Source organism: Electrophorus electricus, chromosome 15 (assembly GCF_041902795.1).
Source record: "Electrophorus electricus isolate QZ-2024a chromosome 15, ASM4190279v1, whole genome shotgun sequence".
Lineage (NCBI taxonomy): Eukaryota > Metazoa > Chordata > Actinopteri > Gymnotiformes > Gymnotidae > Electrophorus > Electrophorus electricus.
This window is the reverse complement of record NC_137511.1, coordinates 6,761,426-6,778,601: the sequence shown is the minus strand read 5'-3', so window position 1 is coordinate 6,778,601 and position 17,176 is coordinate 6,761,426. Positions and strand designations below refer to the sequence as shown.

Here is a 17,176-nt window from a genome sequence, read left to right as displayed (position 1 = left end):
GACGTGGCACAAAGTTACTATGCTTCCGGTGCAAATGTTACTGCAAATGATCTGCGACGAGTGGAGGAGTCGAGGTGGAAGGGATTACCGACAGGTTGCGGTGACATCGTTTCTAGCAGACGACGTTTGTGTTCATCTTTCTGTAAAAGGCTGCCAACCTCGGTAATCAGCTAGAAACAGGAGCAGTTGTACTGTTGGCTCGTTCGTTTTAATACATGGCTATACTGAAAGTAAGTGTTAAAAAGCGAATTCTGGGCTAATAGGCTATAGCTACCTAGCTAAGTTAGCGCTACCCTTTTGAGCTGTCCAGGTTTGGGCTTGGCTGCTAGTCGGCTTGCTGGAATAGACGATCACCAGACATCTGATTTAGCTGTAGTGTCATCGGTAACTGGCTTCACTAAAGGTCTGTGTTTGTCATTTAATGAACGCTAGCTAGGAAGCTAAATCGTTTTATTGAGTCAACGGAGCTTGGCCACTAACCTGTCATTGCTAGCCCTAACATTTAAGTCAGTGAGCAAGCTGGCTAGTTAGCTAGCGTTAGCTGTCTAGGCTTAGTGCTAGGGCCCAGTAATATTCTTCCGCTTACCCTTACCTTCAGACATCCAGCTAGCTAGCCTGCTAGCTATTTATACTGCGTATTGCGTTTATTAAGTCATTTGGTTAGCTGGCTAGAGTTTAACTTGTTTACGGTTGATGTGTACTGTTAGCTAGGTAGATAGCAAGTTAGCTAACTTGCAAAGTTCTAGAAAACTTAACGTTAGCTGTCTAGCTAGGATCGCAAGCTAATTGGTTAGTAGTGCTAGGCGATGACCTAGCAGGCTAGTTTAGGCAGATAGTTATAGGAGATAGTTAAGCTAGGTTACATTATCTCGCTATTATTATTATTATCCCCAATATAGAAGACTTTTTGCCAATACGAATAACGCTAATTGAGTCTTATCGGCCTGCTATAAACCTGTAGGTAAGCTAGATAAAACAAAGCTAGGAAAGGCCCATCCACCAAACTTGAGCTTATTAGCTGCAGACAAACGAAATTCACTAAACGTTTGCACATTCGTCCGGGCTGTCATTTCATGTTGCTGCTTAAGTGTTTTAAATAGCTGGGACTGTCTATGACGTTTGGCGTACACAGGGGTCTGTATACTGTTACGGTGTCAAGTTCATTTAATTATTCAAAAGCGTGTTCTGTTGTTGCTAGCGCTGTTATTACTCGCTGCCCATCAGTATAGCAACAGTAAGGGACGTGCGACGCGTGAATGCTTCTTACTTCCCAATCCAAAGTACTTACATTGTTTTAAAGTACGAGATTGTTTTTGGTTTTTTAGTGTTATAATTGGCATGGAGGCACATATGCAATTTGCAGCAAATGTCGTATTGGATATACAAGGCCTCCTGTGGCGTGATTAGTTGACACGATTCTTTTAGCGGTTTTCCTGTCGGTCCATTCGTATCATACGATGACTGACTTAAATACCTAAGACTTACCTGGTTGCCAGCTTTTAAAAATAGTGACGTTTGAGAGATTGCTGTAGAAAAGGAGAGAATTTATTCTAGGAAATATCAGTTCATGAGCTGTAGCCGTAATATCAAGTGAGATGGAAAACATGTATAGTTCAATTTCCATTTTAGATAGTAACTGTTATACCCCAAAATTCTGATTTCATTCCTTCATTGTTTTGTATGATATATTTGGGTGAGGAAAAAAAAGTGCTTATGCATACTAGGTTAAATATGTTTTTCTTGCTTCTTGACTGGTTATTTAGATCATTTTGTTTGTAGGCATGTCCATCATCAGGGAATTTTTCACAATTTTCTGTAACATTATCTGAAATATGAGATGTGTACCAGTATGTCTGAAGTTTGAGTTGGAGCATATTCACTGAAATATAACAGTCCAGAGAATATAAGACTTTCCTAAAGAATGCTTGGCTGCTTAGTTTACCCTTTCTTTCTCTACCACAACCTGCCCCCTAGATTTAGGGATGAACTGAAAATGAATGTCAACCAGCAACCTCACATGGCCTCACCTTATGGGCAGCCACAGTCTGGCTACCAGGGCTACCAACAGACTGGTTATGGGAACCAGCATGTGCCAGGGGGCTATCCGACCCCATACGCACCATACAATGGGCCTGCCTCCACCTACCAACCAGGCCCACCGCAAGGTGATTATGTAGACACTGATGGATATGTCACTGCTAATATTACATCAGTAACCACTTCTGAAACTTGGATCACAATTTTCAGGAATTGAGTGCTTAAATGCTTTTACATAGCCATACTAAATACATAGACCTACTAAAAACTGAATTAAAATAAAATATATTTTTAGTTAATTTGCATTGTCTATTTGTAATTAGTTTTGTTGCAGGGAATACTTGAGCAGAAATTTTGAAAATGCCAGTCAAGATTGAATCATCCCACCTGTGCCTGTGGCTTCTATTTTCTGTTTCTCACATAACCTGTTTTTTCACTTCTTTCTTTCTTTTGTATTTCAGGATATTCTCCTTATGCAAGCTTTTCTTCTAAGGCTCTTGCAACAAACTTAGTCTCTGACCTGTCCTCTCCCTCTCCTCTTGACTTAGGTAACAGCTTTAATTCTGCTTGGCAGTCTGTTCTCTTCCTTGTTCCCTGTGGTTCATAGTGACTGTGTGGGACAGCTGGGTCATGTCTTACCTGCAGGCTTACAGAGACAGTGGGATCCCATTATACCATTATGGACCCATGTCCTTGTACTGTGACCATTACTCACAGTCGGACAATTACCCAGCCATATCCACTGTCCCTCACATTCACCAATTTATGGCATTTTACAGCTTTCTCTTTTCCTCCAAAACAATATCTGAAAAGTCAGTGACATTGTCATCAAGTCAACTAATCAGAGCGGGGGGGTCATGAAAAAGTATCAGTCTTTACTTAAAAATCATTTTATGTTGCTTAATTACATAGTCAGTGGATGGTTTTTTTGCACCATACTGAGAATGAAATGCATGTAGTGGCATACTTCTATAATGATTGTGATGTAAGCATTCTTCAGGTGTTGGGGGAATTATAATATTTAAAGGTAAATATCTAAGGCATAACCCCCCTCTTATTCTGAAGGTATGAGAGGACCGCCCACCTCCGGGCCCCCTCCAGTGTCTGGTACTCAGGCATATTCGCAGTTTGGGCAGGGTGACACACAGAATGGACCACCACCTATGGCTGCTCTGCAGCAGAGGTCAGTATTTTGAGCAGTCCTGCTGAGAGGTTTCCTTTTCGAGAGCTGCTTCTCTTGAAATGACACTTTCATGAAGAAGTGCTATGTCTGAAATCAGCAGGAATGGCTCTTCCTCAAAAGGCCATTCTTGACTTTTCTTATCTTCTATTGTAGGCACAACTAAAATATTAAATTATATTTCATTATCTTTTTCTGAGAGTTTTGAGGCTTTTGGAGACTATAATTTGGATTTCAGGAGCATCGTAAAAAATATATATCCAAGAAAACTTGTAAAATGTATTTAGAATCATATTGCATTTTTCTACAATGCTACTAAAGTTTGGTAACTTAGTAATTTGTTGCTGTGGACAAAAATGTCAGAGGCTTATGATTGTGTAGCTGGAAGTGGCCAAGCCCCGATTTGAAGTTTTCATTAATCCCCCCCGCCACTATTTAGGCCTTCAGTGTCTCAGCAGTACACTCATGGAACAATGCAGCTCTCTGGCCCTCAGTCTTCATTTAACCAACCGTTTGGTGCACCACCAACCAGTATGCAGCAGATGACTAATCAGATGTCAGGCATGCAGATTGGGTCCACTGTACCATCCCCTGCTGGTCCAGGATATGGTGAGTTCTTCTTGGCTGACTTTAGTTAGGTATAAGTTTGTGAAGAGAAAGTATTCTTGCCTTTATTAAAGAACAATCTTTATCCCCTCAGCTCCTCCCACAGTCTCCCAGGCTTCTGCATCTGCTGCTTATACACCTTCAGCACCTTCCTCGTTTGCCCCGTCATCTGCTGTCCACTCTCAGCCTCTGCCCCCTGACAGTGTGGCTCAGACAGCACCACAACCATTTTATGGGGCTCCTCCTACTCCTCCGCAGCCTTTCCCAGGTGCAGCCCCGCCTTTTTCTGCAGCTGGTCCTGCCCAGCCGCCTGCCCCACCCCTTGGCTCTCAGCAGTCTTTCTCTCAAGCCCATCCTCCCTCACAGCCTCAGTTTACTTCAGCCCCACCCCCAGTTTCCACTGCATCCTACGGAGGCCCACCTCCCACAACGCAGGCCTCTCATCCTAGAGCACCGCCTCTCACTTCCCAGCCTTCTACCTTTTCTGGAGGGCCCCCACCCACGTCTTCTCCTTCTCAGTATCCACAACCCATGCCACAACAGCCTCCTGTGTCTCAGCCCAACCCTTTCCACTCAGGACCACCACAGCCCACCACTGCTGCTGGATTTCCACCTCAAGGAGGCCCTCCTCTCCGGGTCCCACACCCAGGTGTTCAGGGGCCCCCCATGACCTCTCAAGGGCCTCCAACATCCCAAACAAACCATGTAGCTCCCCCACAGCCTGGTATGCTGCCTGGTCCCCCACCTGTAAACATGGCAGGACCACCAGCACAGCCAAGCATGCAGGGCTACCCACCTCAGCAGAATGGTAAGTACCTGTATTGCTAAACAATTCTGAGTATGGACTAACGCATGGGTAGAGCGCCTGCAAGCCACGCTCAGCACAGTTTTCTCAGCTCAGTTAGCGAACTGTGCTCAGAGCTACAGAATCATTCAGGTGGGACAGCTTAGTAACATAGCAGTTCGCTGATTGGTTCTACATTTTATGAACGTAAATTTTATGGAGTGTAACTTGATCAAAATTCCACAGAGATATTTGTTCAGTTTTGTCATGCTAGCTTTTGTAGTTGCATCAGCTTCTACTGGATATGTTCTGAAAAAGAGCTATGTATGTTCAGATATGTCTTCCCAGCATTTTCTTTCCAACTGCATTTACCAGAGAACTCAAGCCAGCAGTTTGAATAAATTAGTTAAATTAACTAGGTGATACTAAGTCACAGTAAAACCTGAACATCTCTGTCCATAAATTACTGTTGTATCAACAGCATCACTATGAATTTTTAAAATATCGCTAAAATTCAAGTTCATGAGTATAATTTTGTGATGTGTGAATTAACTTTGCTGTGGATATCAAATCATTTTCATCCTTTTGATAGCAGTGTTTGTAATAAATGTGTTTCCATTTAGGTGCTTTTGGACAAGTGAGAGGTCCTCAGCCAGGCTATGTTGGCCAATACCCTGGACAGCAGAGCTATGTAGCTCAGCCTCCTGCCCAAGCTCCTGCTCCTGCACCGAAGAGGCTCGACCCAGACTCCATCCCCAGCCCGGTATGTGTATGCTCTGCAAACATGCTCTCAAACACACTCACACATTCATGTTCACCATCTAAAACAGTTGTACATTGTGGAGGTCCATTAACATTTTATCCCCAAGAGTAATTAGCAATGAACATAGCTTTTTTGCCATACATGCATGTATTCATTTTAAAAAAAAAGGTTTTTTTAATATTATTATAGCCATGTGTTTATGGGAGTAATGAGTTATAGTATGTCTAGTGGTCTGTGTAAGCAAGGTCGTGCTCTGGAGTCTTCTGTGTCTGATGTGCATGCACCATGGCGAGATAACATAAACAGATTCTGTCAAGGCTTAAAAAATGGCTTTGCTTGAATATTGCATGTGTCGCTGGCAATATCTGCATCCATGTTCACTGGTATTGCTCTCTAAACAATGTGATTAATTATCGTATTCTAGTCTTTGAAGCAGAGGTTCTGTAACTGTGGTTACACTTCTGTTTTATCTTCCTTTCTCTGCTCTTTTTGTTTTTGTTTTGGCTTTTCTCTCCTCTTTAATTTGCTGGACTAAATTATTAAAATATAAAGCAAGCCTCTGACATACCGCCTGTGCAGAAAACAAGACATAGAATAGACCCAGACGCTATTCCCAGCCCAGTAAGTGCCTTGCGTCTCTGCACGTCCGTGTTGTTGCACTAATCTCTCATCAGTACTCATTCTCCTTCTGGCCCTCCTCCCACTAATGCCAATGACCCTGTTGAGACCTGCTCACCGTTATTTGTTGTTATGTAGTTTAAACAAGTAATTGGTGCAGTGGTGATTCTGTGCTATGCTAACTTGATGTTTTCCCCCTTGCATATACCTTTGCTTATGGCATTTAGCTGACTCTTTTATCCAATTTGACTTACAATTGTGACTGAATACAGTTTGAGCAGTCGAGGGTTAAGGACCTTACGCAAGGGTCCAACAGTGGCAAGTTCAGTGGTGGAGTTTGAACTGGTAGTTAGCTTTCTGATTACTAGTGAAGTACCTTAACCACTGAGCACTTTTGGAATTGGAACTAATAACTCAAGTAATTACATATAAGATTATAAGGGAAATCTGTTGCATTTGTAGTGCTAGGGTTAATAGTAAGGTATAAATGGCTCTTTGAGTATCATTTATATGGTGGCTGACTGAGACCATTGGCAGGTCATTGGTAACCACCTGGTCCAGACCCCTCCTCGTCTCCTTGCATGCGAGCTAGTTTTATCCTTTGCATGCCCTACTCAGTAGTGGAATGAATAAATACATAGCTTTACTGATTTACATTTATCTTTGTAAAAAAACATCTACATGCTGTTATATCCAACAGTGACATGAAGAGATTTCTTAATTTTCACATGGGATCAGTTGAGTGTTTGTGTGAGTTTTCTGGTGTTTGATCACTGTATTGTTTGTGATTGGTGTTTCAGATTCAGGTGATTGAGGATGACAAATTAAACAAAGGCAATGAGCCTTTTGTTACTGGGGTCAGAGGTCAGGTCCCACCCCTCGTCACTACTAAGTTCCAGGTTAAAGATCAAGGTAAGAGGTGTTGGTGAAACTTTATCATTTTATCGTCAGTCGTTGCAGCATAATCTGTGCTGATCTGAGAAAATGCAGTATTACCACACTGTGACATTTTGTCTATACAACAGCATGGTATTCAACATAGCATTAATTAGAGGCTAATTACAGTTTTATTTGTAATCATTGTCAATAGTCTTGTATGGAAAGCCACTGGGGCAAAAGCTATGGAATTGCTTGTTAATACTTGCCTGTCAAGATAAATATTTACATGCAACATGACTGCAAAGCAGTCACCTCACATTCAACGAACCAAAAACAACAAACGAAAATGACAAACTAAAATAAAGTTAGTGCAAAATGCATAATGTGGGGATGTACATGATCCAGAACATAGTGTCATTTTGCCTGAGTGCCACTCCACACAACGTAAGTCTAACCAAAATGGCTCAGGCATGTCCTAGTCTTCTGTCTCCCAGCACCCATCCAACTCCTGCCAATCTCCCAAACTAAAACACTGCTTTAATATACTAGCACCTTTGAGACCAGCATGTAACAAAATTTTGATACATTTACATTTGGACAAGCTGGTAACCTAAAAGGGAGACCACATGCTAACACGTTAATATGCTGATATTTTAAAGGGTAGATAAAGAAAGTTATTAAAAGGTGTTCATACTTCTAGCAAGACAGGCAAGATTGTGCAGTCTTTCTTTCTTTCCCTCTTTTTAAGATGTGTGCTTTTATTTGATTGAAACATGAGATTTACTTCTTCCTCTGTAGACACTAAATAGGTTTTTTGTAAGAAACAGTGTAGTTGTTACAGCCCTGGTTTTTTCCTTGTTGATTAGCTATATCAAAGTGGTAAGGTAGGCACACCTTACTAGATAATTATCTAGGATGATCTAGGATGTGTGTTGACATGCGTCATTTTCGTTGTTCGTTATCATCCTTGAAGATATTCCACTCATGCATGTCTTCATTTATGGCTTTTTGTTGGCTGAGAGTATACATTTCTAGAAAATTTTGAAAAGAAACTTTGATGAGCAAAATTGTACAAATGTGTTAAACATGTATTTCCTTGTTTTTGCCTCAAAGACTTGCCATAGTCTTCAGCCCCATTCATTTGAATATGTAAAATGACTTGTCTCTTTTAATTAAGTAATAAAGGGTGATTTATGATGCTTGCTCACAGGGAATGCCAGTCCACGTTTTATCCGCTGCACAGCCTATAACATGCCCTGTACCTCAGACATGGCAAAACAGTCCCAGGTGCCCCTGGCCGCAGTCATCAAGCCGCTGGCTACTCTGCCTCTAGACGAAGTGAGACACCGCTTCACTGTCCACTGTGTCATAGACACAGCTCTCTGCTTTCAGCTTGCTCTTCATAGTCCTACTTGTTGTCTAAGTGCAGAGTTGAGTAGAATTAACTTGTTCATGTTTAATCAGACAGGTATTGTCTACTTTTAGCCTTCTCTCATTTCTTTCTTTTCCTCTTTGTTCTTTGCTGCTCTTTTGTAGAAGCTAATGGGGGTTGGCTTGTTTGATTTTCTGACTCACACATTTTCTCCCCTTCCAGAATGGCCCTTATATAGTTGACCATGGGGAAAGCGGTCCGATCCGCTGTAATCGCTGCAAGGCCTACATGTGTCCCTACATGCAGTTCATTGAGGGCGGCCGGCGCTTCCAGTGTGGCTTCTGCAGCTGTGTGACAGAGGGTGAGCCTGACACGTTTTTATGGTCCATTAGTCATTAGTTGTCGTAGGCAGCAGTACATTAACTTCAAAAGAGTGACCTTTCTATCAGGTAACTGACTGACTCCTTTGAATGACTGACTTGTTTGGTCACACCTAAATCTCAAACATGCTTGTCAGAAAATGCCTGGATTTTTTTTTTGTTGCTCATCACTGTTAATTGTTTTTAACCCTTTCTCGTCACAGTTCCTCCCCATTACTTCCAGCATTTGGACCACACAGGGAAGCGTGTAGACTGCTACGACAGACCAGAGCTCTCCATGGGCAGCTATGAGTTCCTAGCCACAGTGGACTATTGTAAGGTGTGCATTCCCAGTTTGACTTCAATGAATTACTGAAGTTACAAGAGCCCCCTAGAATAGGTTTTAAAGTTTTGGTGTTTGTATTTATGTACTTTATTTTATTTCCTAATTTTTAGAACAACAAGATTCCTCAGCCTCCTGCCTTCATCTTCTTGATTGATGTGTCCTACAATGCTGTGAAAAACGGCATGGTGGCAATTGTATGCCAGGAGCTCAAGACATTGTTGGATTATTTGCCCAGGTACCAATTCACAACAGTTAGTACAAGTTTTGGAAAGCTTTTCTCAAGAAAGGGAAATGCTTCCATCATTCAGATGCTTAACTGCCTCGTGTGGCTGCGTGTATTCTTTTAGAGAGAACCCTAATGTGGCTTCCAATATCCGAGTAGGCTTCGTAACCTACAACAAAGTCCTGCACTTCTATAATGTGAAGGCCTCTCTGGCCCAGCCTCAGATGATGGTCGTCTCAGATGTGGCGGACATGTTTGTACCCCTGCTGGACGGTTTCCTCGTCAATGTTGCAGAGTCCAGGGTCGTCATTGAGAGGTACGCTTGACCATTCCTGTAGGGAACGGTGATGAATAGATTTTTATTTTTTTTTTTTTAAACATGGCTAATAAAGATGGTGTCCTGTCCCACAGTTTGCTGGACCAGATTCCTGACATGTTTGCTGATACACGAGAGACAGAGACTGTGTTTGGTCCTGTTATCCAAGCAGGGCTGGAAGCACTCAAGGTAATTACAGACCTTACTGCACATCTTTAAAACTTTTACCCTGGTTTACCCTGATTATGGTTAGTGAGGATATGAAATTATTGATCAGATGGTACTGGACAGTACAAAAGCTTGCACATGTGCCACGTTCTTATGCCGAAATATATGAGTGGAGTAAGATGGCTGGTGGGTGTGTCACAGGCTGCAGACTGTGCTGGGAAGCTCTTTGTGTTCCACTCCTCTCTACCCATTGCTGAGGCTCCAGGCAAACTGAAGAACAGGGAGGACAAAAAGCTGGTGGGCACAGATAAAGAAAAGGTACTGTCTAATCGCTTCTCACACTTGTACTCTTCTGCAATCCTCTTATTTCAAACTGGAACATGCATCTGAATGCAGAAATGACACTGGGGCATTGCTGAACTTTGCTGCAGATAATTTGTCCAAGAGAAAGTTTATAATTATTGATGAATCTGGGGTTTCAGATATCTTGATTGACTGACTGCCAGTCTTGTTTCCTCAGTCGTTATTCCAAGCCCAAGTGAGTTTCTACTCTAACCTGGCAAAGGAGTGCGTAGCACAGGGCTGCTGTGTGGATCTCTTCCTGTTCCCTAATCAGTACGTGGATGTGGCAACATTAGGGGTGGTCCCCACATCAACTGGTGGCTCCATCTATAAATACACTTATTTCCAGGTGAATGGATAATGTGTTTTGTTAAATCTTTAAAAGACAAAGTACCCTTTTTGTCTGGACAGCATAAAGTGCATGTCAGTAAGCTGCTGACAATAACCATGCATTGGGGTGTTTGTGTGCCAGGGCCAAGCTGACCAAGAGCGTTTCCTGAATGATTTGAGGAAAGATGTACAGAAGCAGATGGGCTTTGATGCGGTGATGAGGGTCCGTACCAGCACTGGTGAGTGATACAGGGGCTTTACTGCATACACACACGCGCACATACACACACACACACTAGTAAGACTACCAGTTCTTATTACAAAAGACAGACCTTTTACATTTTTTCAGTTGAGTTTCTTCTGTGTGTGTGTTATTTGGCTCCATTATATCCACATCTATATGGAGAGTTAAGTGATTCATGTTGAGGACACAGGAAAGGCTGGCAGGTTGGAGCAGGCTCTGATGTGGCTTTTCTGATCATGCTCTGCCAGGGATCCGGCCCACAGACTTTTTTGGTTCGTTCTACATGAGCAACACCACAGATGTGGAGCTGGCGGGTCTGGACTGTGACAAGACCGTCACAGTAGAGTTCAAGCACGACGACAAGCTCAGCGAGGAGACAGGTGCACTCATGCAGGTGTGTGAACGCAGGCGAGGGAGTGAGTGTGCTGACAGCCATGTCCCGTGACTGTTACTGACGGCGTCCGTGTCCCCCGGCCCCCTGTGTGTGTGCAGTGCGCGGTGTTATACACCAGCTGCAGCGGTCAGCGGAGGCTGCGTGTCCACAACATGGCAGTGAACTGCTGCACTCAGCTTGCAGACCTGTACAGGAACTGTGAGACAGACACAATCATCAACTACTTTGCCAAGTATGGTGAGTGAGACTCGATTTTGTCAAGCACCTTAACATGGGTTGCTCATCTACTTAGCCCACCTACAGTAAGCACTATCCAAGTGTCTCTAACGTTTTTTTTTTTGTTTTGTTTTTTTTTATAAGAAATTGTGCATGGCCCACAATACTCTATAAATGAAAGGTAAATGACACAAGTACAAGCTAAGATATGCATTTAATACATTTGTCTTGTGTTTGTATGTTCATAGCATACCGTGGTGTCCTGAACAACCCTACCAAGAATGTCCGAGACAGTCTGATAAACCAGTGTGCCCAAATTCTGGCATGCTACCGTAAGAACTGTGCCAGCCCGTCTTCTGCTGGACAGGTGAGTTGAACTTTTTTCTGGTTCTTGTTTGGTTTGGTTTTGTTTTTTATGAATTGTTGAATTTATCTAATCAATTGCTGTTGGCAGACAAGAGCAAAGTGGATGACTTAAATGTGCGTGTCCGTCTGTGTTTGCAGCTGATCCTCCCAGAATGTATGAAGCTGCTCCCTGTGTACCTGAACTGTGTGCTGAAGAGTGACATTCTCCACCCTGGAGCCGACATCTCCCTGGATGACCGAGCTTACCTGAGACAGCTGGTCAGCGCTATGGATGTAGCAGAGAGTCACGCGTTCTTTTACCCACGGCTCCTTCCAGTGGTGAGATGTGCACAGGGCATATGTCTCCAGCAACATGAATTATGGACAAAATTACTATTTAGAAATACAGTTTTAGCCTCTCCAGGAGTTTCTGCCCATATGCTGAATCAGCATTCTACTTGGAGTGTTTATGAGCAGATTCAGGTGGGCAGTTGATGTGTGGTTTTGCAGATTTTCATATTCTGAGTACACTAACTATTCTGAACTAAACAGTTACTAACTGAATAGTAGTTCCTAACTGGAAACCTGCTTAGTCAATTTGGGCAGTCTTGTTTTTTTTGTAGTATACGTTTGATAAATACACAACTTTTCCATTCAGAAGAATGATGGAATATTAGGCTTCTGACTGTGTTGATGGGGCATCTCATGTACATTTTAACATGCTCAAAAACAGGCACAAGCATTTTATATGTTCATTATATATGTTTATATGCTCATGTTTATAAACACACAAGTGTATATTTAGAAATGTATCAAAAAGAATACCCTACATCTGTCTCTAGCACAAGCTGAATGTGGAGGGTAATGCCCTCCCTGTGGCAGTAAGGGACTCTGAGGAGAGGCTATCTAAAGGGGGTGTGTACCTGCTGGAGACTGGACTCAACCTTTTCCTCTGGGTGGGGGCCAACGCCCAGCAAGAGCTGCTCCAGAACATCTTTGGTGCCCCTGCGTTCAGCCAGATAGACCCCAATATGGTATGACTTGCAATAAGCTGCTGTCAATATCGTCACCTATGTATTGTAAATGTTACTCGTCTCAGACCTGTTTCTCATATGTTTTACTGTTAGACATCTTTGCCGATATTGGATAACCCATACTCGAAGAGGCTGAGGGAGATTATTGAGTCTTTCCGGGCACAGCGCTCTCGCTATATGAAGGTACTCATGTTCTACATGGTCAGCAGTGCTTTCTGTTCGCTTCATTGGCGCGTCTCTGCTGTTCCATTTCGGCCCCCTGCTGTCACTTTGATACATCTCACTCCACTCCCTTTTCTCTTTTTTGGATCCTTTAGTCACTGCCCATGATTTATAGTCTAATGCTCTGTCCCTCTACCTGACTTGTCCCTAACTGGAGTTTCTCTTTCCTTTAGCTGATGGTGGTGAAGCAGGAAGATAAACTGGAGCTCATCTTCAAGCACTTCCTGGTGGAGGATAAGAATAACAGTGGTGGGGCTTCTTATGTAGATTTCTTGTGTCACATGCATAAGGAGATTCGCCAGCTCCTGAGCTAGGAGCCCAGCGCCTCCCTTTCCTCGTCCTCTTTATTCAGATGCGCTTTATCCTTTTTATTTGATGTAACAATAAACTAATTTCCCCTCTCTCCTCATCTCTTCTCCTGTAATATAATCTTCTCCAGGGTGAGGAATGAGCCACATATTATTGGGTCAAGCAAGAATGCTCTATCCCATTCTGGTATCAGCATGGTTTTGGTTTTTGAGGGGAGGGTGTGAGTTTTGAAGAGTGTCTGTGTGTGTCTGTGTGTCTGTCCATGGATGCTCATGTACATCAGTTAGCATATATGTATGTAAGATGGTTTTGATTGGTTCTCCATTCCCCACAGTTACTCTAGATCATCCAAGACAGTAATAAAGATCATCCAGGACAGTAATAAAGGGATCAGTTTATTCAGAAAAAAGTGTTGATCAGGCAAGATAATGAGCATGTTGGCAGGGGCACTGGCACTGTACTCTTGGTGGTTGGCTGTGTGGATGGGGAGCAGAAACGGACAGCATTGCGGCATGAACCAAACATTTTTTTTAAAAACAATGGAGTACGTTCTGTATGAAAGTAAGTGACAATTTCCAAGTCTTTTCATGAATGTTCAGTTAGACCTCTCTCTTTCAGCCATGGCCTTACTCATCCCATCTCTGTTTATTACCCATCCTTGTGATGTTCTGCTTTATTTTTGTTACCATCATTGTAATCTTTATTGTTTTTAAAGTGTCAGAAAAACCCTATGACTAATAGATGATTTGGGAAGCTGAGTGTATTTCGAGTGTACTGTTCTCTGTCACACAAACATCTAACTTTTGAGATATAATGCTCACTATAAAATTCTATGCATCAGTGTAGCTGTGGATGGAGGAGCAGGAAATATATGAGCCTATTACCTGAATTTAGTAGGAACAGATATTGTGCCCTTATCTATAATAGCCAACGTTTGTGGGCCCCTTGGCTTCCATGTTAAGTGGCCATGCATACAGCTGTGTTGTAGTGAGTGCTCTGATAATGGATAAAGGATTCTCCTATTGTGGAGAGAATATGGACCCTTTAGGATATCTCTCAGAATGGGCCAGAAGTTGTAGTTCAGATAAGCCAGCTGGACGGCATTTATTCACTTGAGCTTTTCTAAAGGAGGATGGGGATTGTAGACTAGATGGTAGCCATCTTCAAAGGAAGCTTCGCTACTTGGGCGTCTACCACAGGAGCAGGAACAACTGTACATGATGTTCCTGGTGTATACTAATTTTCTTTTTATTTTTTCTTTCTTTTGTTTCGTTTTGTTTCTCTCCCAACCCTCTTTTGTTTCAGTGTATGATCCACTAGTGACCTGTACCTTGAATGCCCTGATCATCCTATATCATTTTACAATACAATTTTATTTTTTTTTTCTAAATCTGTTTTGAAGGGTTGTGATCCTGGGGCAGGTGCAGTCTATTGGCTTCTTTACAGCTAAGCATGAGTGCTCTGCCCTGGTTTTGTCTTTCTAGTGAAACAATCTTTGTACAATGAAAGCCTACAGCAAGATGGGAGTGACTGAACTGCCGCTTTCTGACCATTTTCAATATGGGCAACGTTTTGGAGCACGTGAGATTGTGACCTGAAAAGCAATCAACACAATACGTTGTCATCACACTTATTACATGTACAGAATTAAAAACCACGTTTTAAAAACAATGCTCAGCTGGTGTGCTTTGTTGGATGTTTTCAGTGGTTTAAAAAGTCCCCATTATGGTGACCAAGGGCAGGGAAGGTTGCATTATCCAAGATTCATCTTTCTATCTCTGACTTAACTTTTTTTTTTTTTTTTTTTTTTTTTTTTTTTTTTTGAACCACCCCCACCCCTTCCGTAGAGTGGTTACAAAGTCATGATGAAGTGAGAGACTGAGGGATGGCTTCAAAATGTGATTTTTTATATTAATCCTAATCATACCATAATCCTAATTTATAACTATATTTGAACAAAGGTGGATCCTAGTGAAGTTCATGAAAGTGAGGGATCTGTATTTGAATGAGGATTTGTCCCTTTTCATCGCATTGTTTACTCAGCTTCATTCCTGGCTTTATTTACTGTACAGTAACATCACGGTGTCAGTGTATTCTAAGGTTTACAATTCACATCTGTTCTATTTTTGCCATATAACCACAAATAAAGACCTACATTTATTTGTTGACTTCTGCCCTCTTCCGACTTGATTGCTGCTATTATCACATCAGGGCTTCTATTGGCAATCAAGTATATAACTCAGCACCCACTTGAGCTAGAGTTTGTAATTGTACACCTACATAAAGTTTCTAATAAAGTAGGTGTAATAACATGGGTTTGTGTTTCTGATCTTGCTTCTTTATTTTAATTTATCAGTTGTAACTGCTGCACAGATCCTTTCACTCGTGTGACACAGGAATGACCATAATATTTTACAGAATTAATGAATCCGAGTGTGACTTCATTAAAGGATATTTTGGTTTCTCACAGCACTCTGCGTGTGAGCCACATATTTGCAATCCTGTATTATATAGATAAAAGTAATGCTATTTTGAAACCAGAAAGCTAAGAATGTATTCTTGTGCATTTTTAGAATTTGCACACTAAGCTGGTGCTCTTTGGATGACATCTGAAAGACCCTGCACTGTGGTTAAAGTGCTTGTACTGAAATTCTTCCCTGTATGTGCTAGATTGAGTGGCTTTAATTATATACATATCACTCAGTAGCACTGCTCCGAGGATGCAGTTTGGTGGTGGCTCTGCCATGTCTCCTTCTTTTATATAATGGACGTTTTGGCTTATTTTAAGTATGGACCTAACAATCAGAACTCAAATGTTTGCCACATGAAATTTGCTGCAAAAGGCCAAACAGATGGTTAATTTTCAAAATACAATCAGCTAACTTGAACTTCCAGAAAAGACCATTTGAAAGAAAAAAGATGTGGTTATTTGTTTCAGTGGCAGGTTTTCAGCATTTGGAAGTCTTCTGATCCAGCTTTATTGGTGGCTGACATGGCCTGCTTTATAGGTAAGGCCGTGCTCTTTCTTCCACATTGTAGTGTTGGGAATTCCCACTATCATTATTGTCTCTCTTTACTGGTCTGCCTTATAAGCTCTTTCTATAGATATGCTTGCAAGCAGTATTGATTAAATAAGACACCTGCTCAGCTGCACACTCTTAGATTTTTCATCTGTAACATGCTCACTTTCATGCAAACATCCATGCAAATCCATTTTACATGAACTTCCTCTAAAGGACCATTTCAAACATGTACAATAATTTAACACTTTACATTTAACACTCAAATATTCTAATAGTCTGCTTATTTTCCATCATTTCCTTCATCATTCCCAAACCTCCCATTACATGTGTGCACATTGTAGCCTGAAGCAAGGAGTGACAAATCAATAGCTTTTTTACCATTTTTTTCTGCAAGAAAATGCATACTTAAATAATCCCAAATTATTAAAATTGGCATACAAATAAAACTGCTACTGGCTTTTTTGACAAAATAGGACCAAGATTGTTCTCTCAACAGTCTCATCCTTTATCATATAGTTAACATTATCAAGGCCTTATGAGGCAAGGCATTTAGGTCACACTTTTGATCAAATACCACAGTGATTAGCTTCAGCACAGAGCATCACTGTTTGCTTAGTTGACAGAGCCAGGTATGACAGACCTAGCCTCTCTTCTATCTCAGGTCAGTTTTGCCTCTGAGCTAAGCACACTCTGAGCATGAGCCACACGATATGGAAGAGCATTTTTTCAGAATTATCATATTAGCAGAGTGTGTGCTGGGTTGAGGTGAGACTTGTGAAGGAAACCTTATAGTCTGTTGACATACATATCATAGAGCAGGTTAATAAAACCATGCTGACCTTAGTATCTGTAACGTTGCATTTGACAAGTTTGTCCAGCAGATGTCGCTCTTCTTTAATACTGAGCACACTGACCAAAATTTCCCTACTCTGTTCCCTTCAGTACCGCTCATAATATCCAAATCACTATACATTTATGCAGAAGTTTCATATCCCTGTCTTCCCTCTGGACAGTTGCAGATGAACTTTCTGTCAGATCTGAGAGCAGCAGACGGGAGGCAGGACTG

General features: G+C 41.8%; 1 protein-coding gene across 7 annotated transcripts; it reads left to right on the top strand.

Moving 5' to 3' along the window:
• The first annotated feature begins 12 nt into the window (after positions 1–12).
• sec24c (SEC24 homolog C, COPII coat complex component) lies at positions 13–15,255 on the top strand. 7 transcript variants are annotated; one of them, XM_027013331.3, is made up of 25 exons: positions 13–162; positions 1,975–2,165; positions 2,499–2,585; positions 3,103–3,220; positions 3,657–3,826; positions 3,918–4,631; positions 5,231–5,370; positions 5,923–5,991; positions 6,789–6,900; positions 8,078–8,205; positions 8,462–8,600; positions 8,823–8,938; positions 9,055–9,179; positions 9,292–9,483; positions 9,579–9,672; positions 9,853–9,969; positions 10,172–10,342; positions 10,466–10,562; positions 10,816–10,961; positions 11,060–11,198; positions 11,426–11,544; positions 11,682–11,861; positions 12,365–12,556; positions 12,650–12,739; positions 12,952–15,255. In XM_027013331.3, the coding sequence occupies exons 1-25, from the start codon at positions 20–22 to the stop codon at positions 13,090–13,092; spliced, it is 3,930 nt and encodes a 1,309-aa protein (XP_026869132.3). In that variant the 5' UTR covers positions 13–19; the 3' UTR covers positions 13,093–15,255. The 7 variants fall into 7 exon arrangements, with proteins under 7 accessions (XP_026869132.3, XP_026869134.3, XP_026869133.3 ...); XM_027013335.3 differs by having other exon boundaries at positions 41–230; XM_027013333.3 differs by lacking the exon at positions 2,499–2,585.
• Positions 15,256–17,176: the final 1,921 nt, after the last annotated feature.

Excerpts from the sequence above, each read along its gene's own strand:
- sec24c (XM_027013331.3), top strand. The coding sequence starts at position 20 with ATGCTTCCGGTGCAAATGTTACTGCAAATGATCTGCGACGAGTGGAGG. Across the intron at positions 11,545-11,681 it reads GCCCGTCTTCTGCTGGACAG|CTGATCCTCCCAGAATGTAT; the intron begins GTGAGTTGAACT and ends CTGTGTTTGCAG. Across the intron at positions 12,740-12,951 it reads AGCGCTCTCGCTATATGAAG|CTGATGGTGGTGAAGCAGGA; the intron begins GTACTCATGTTC and ends TCTTTCCTTTAG.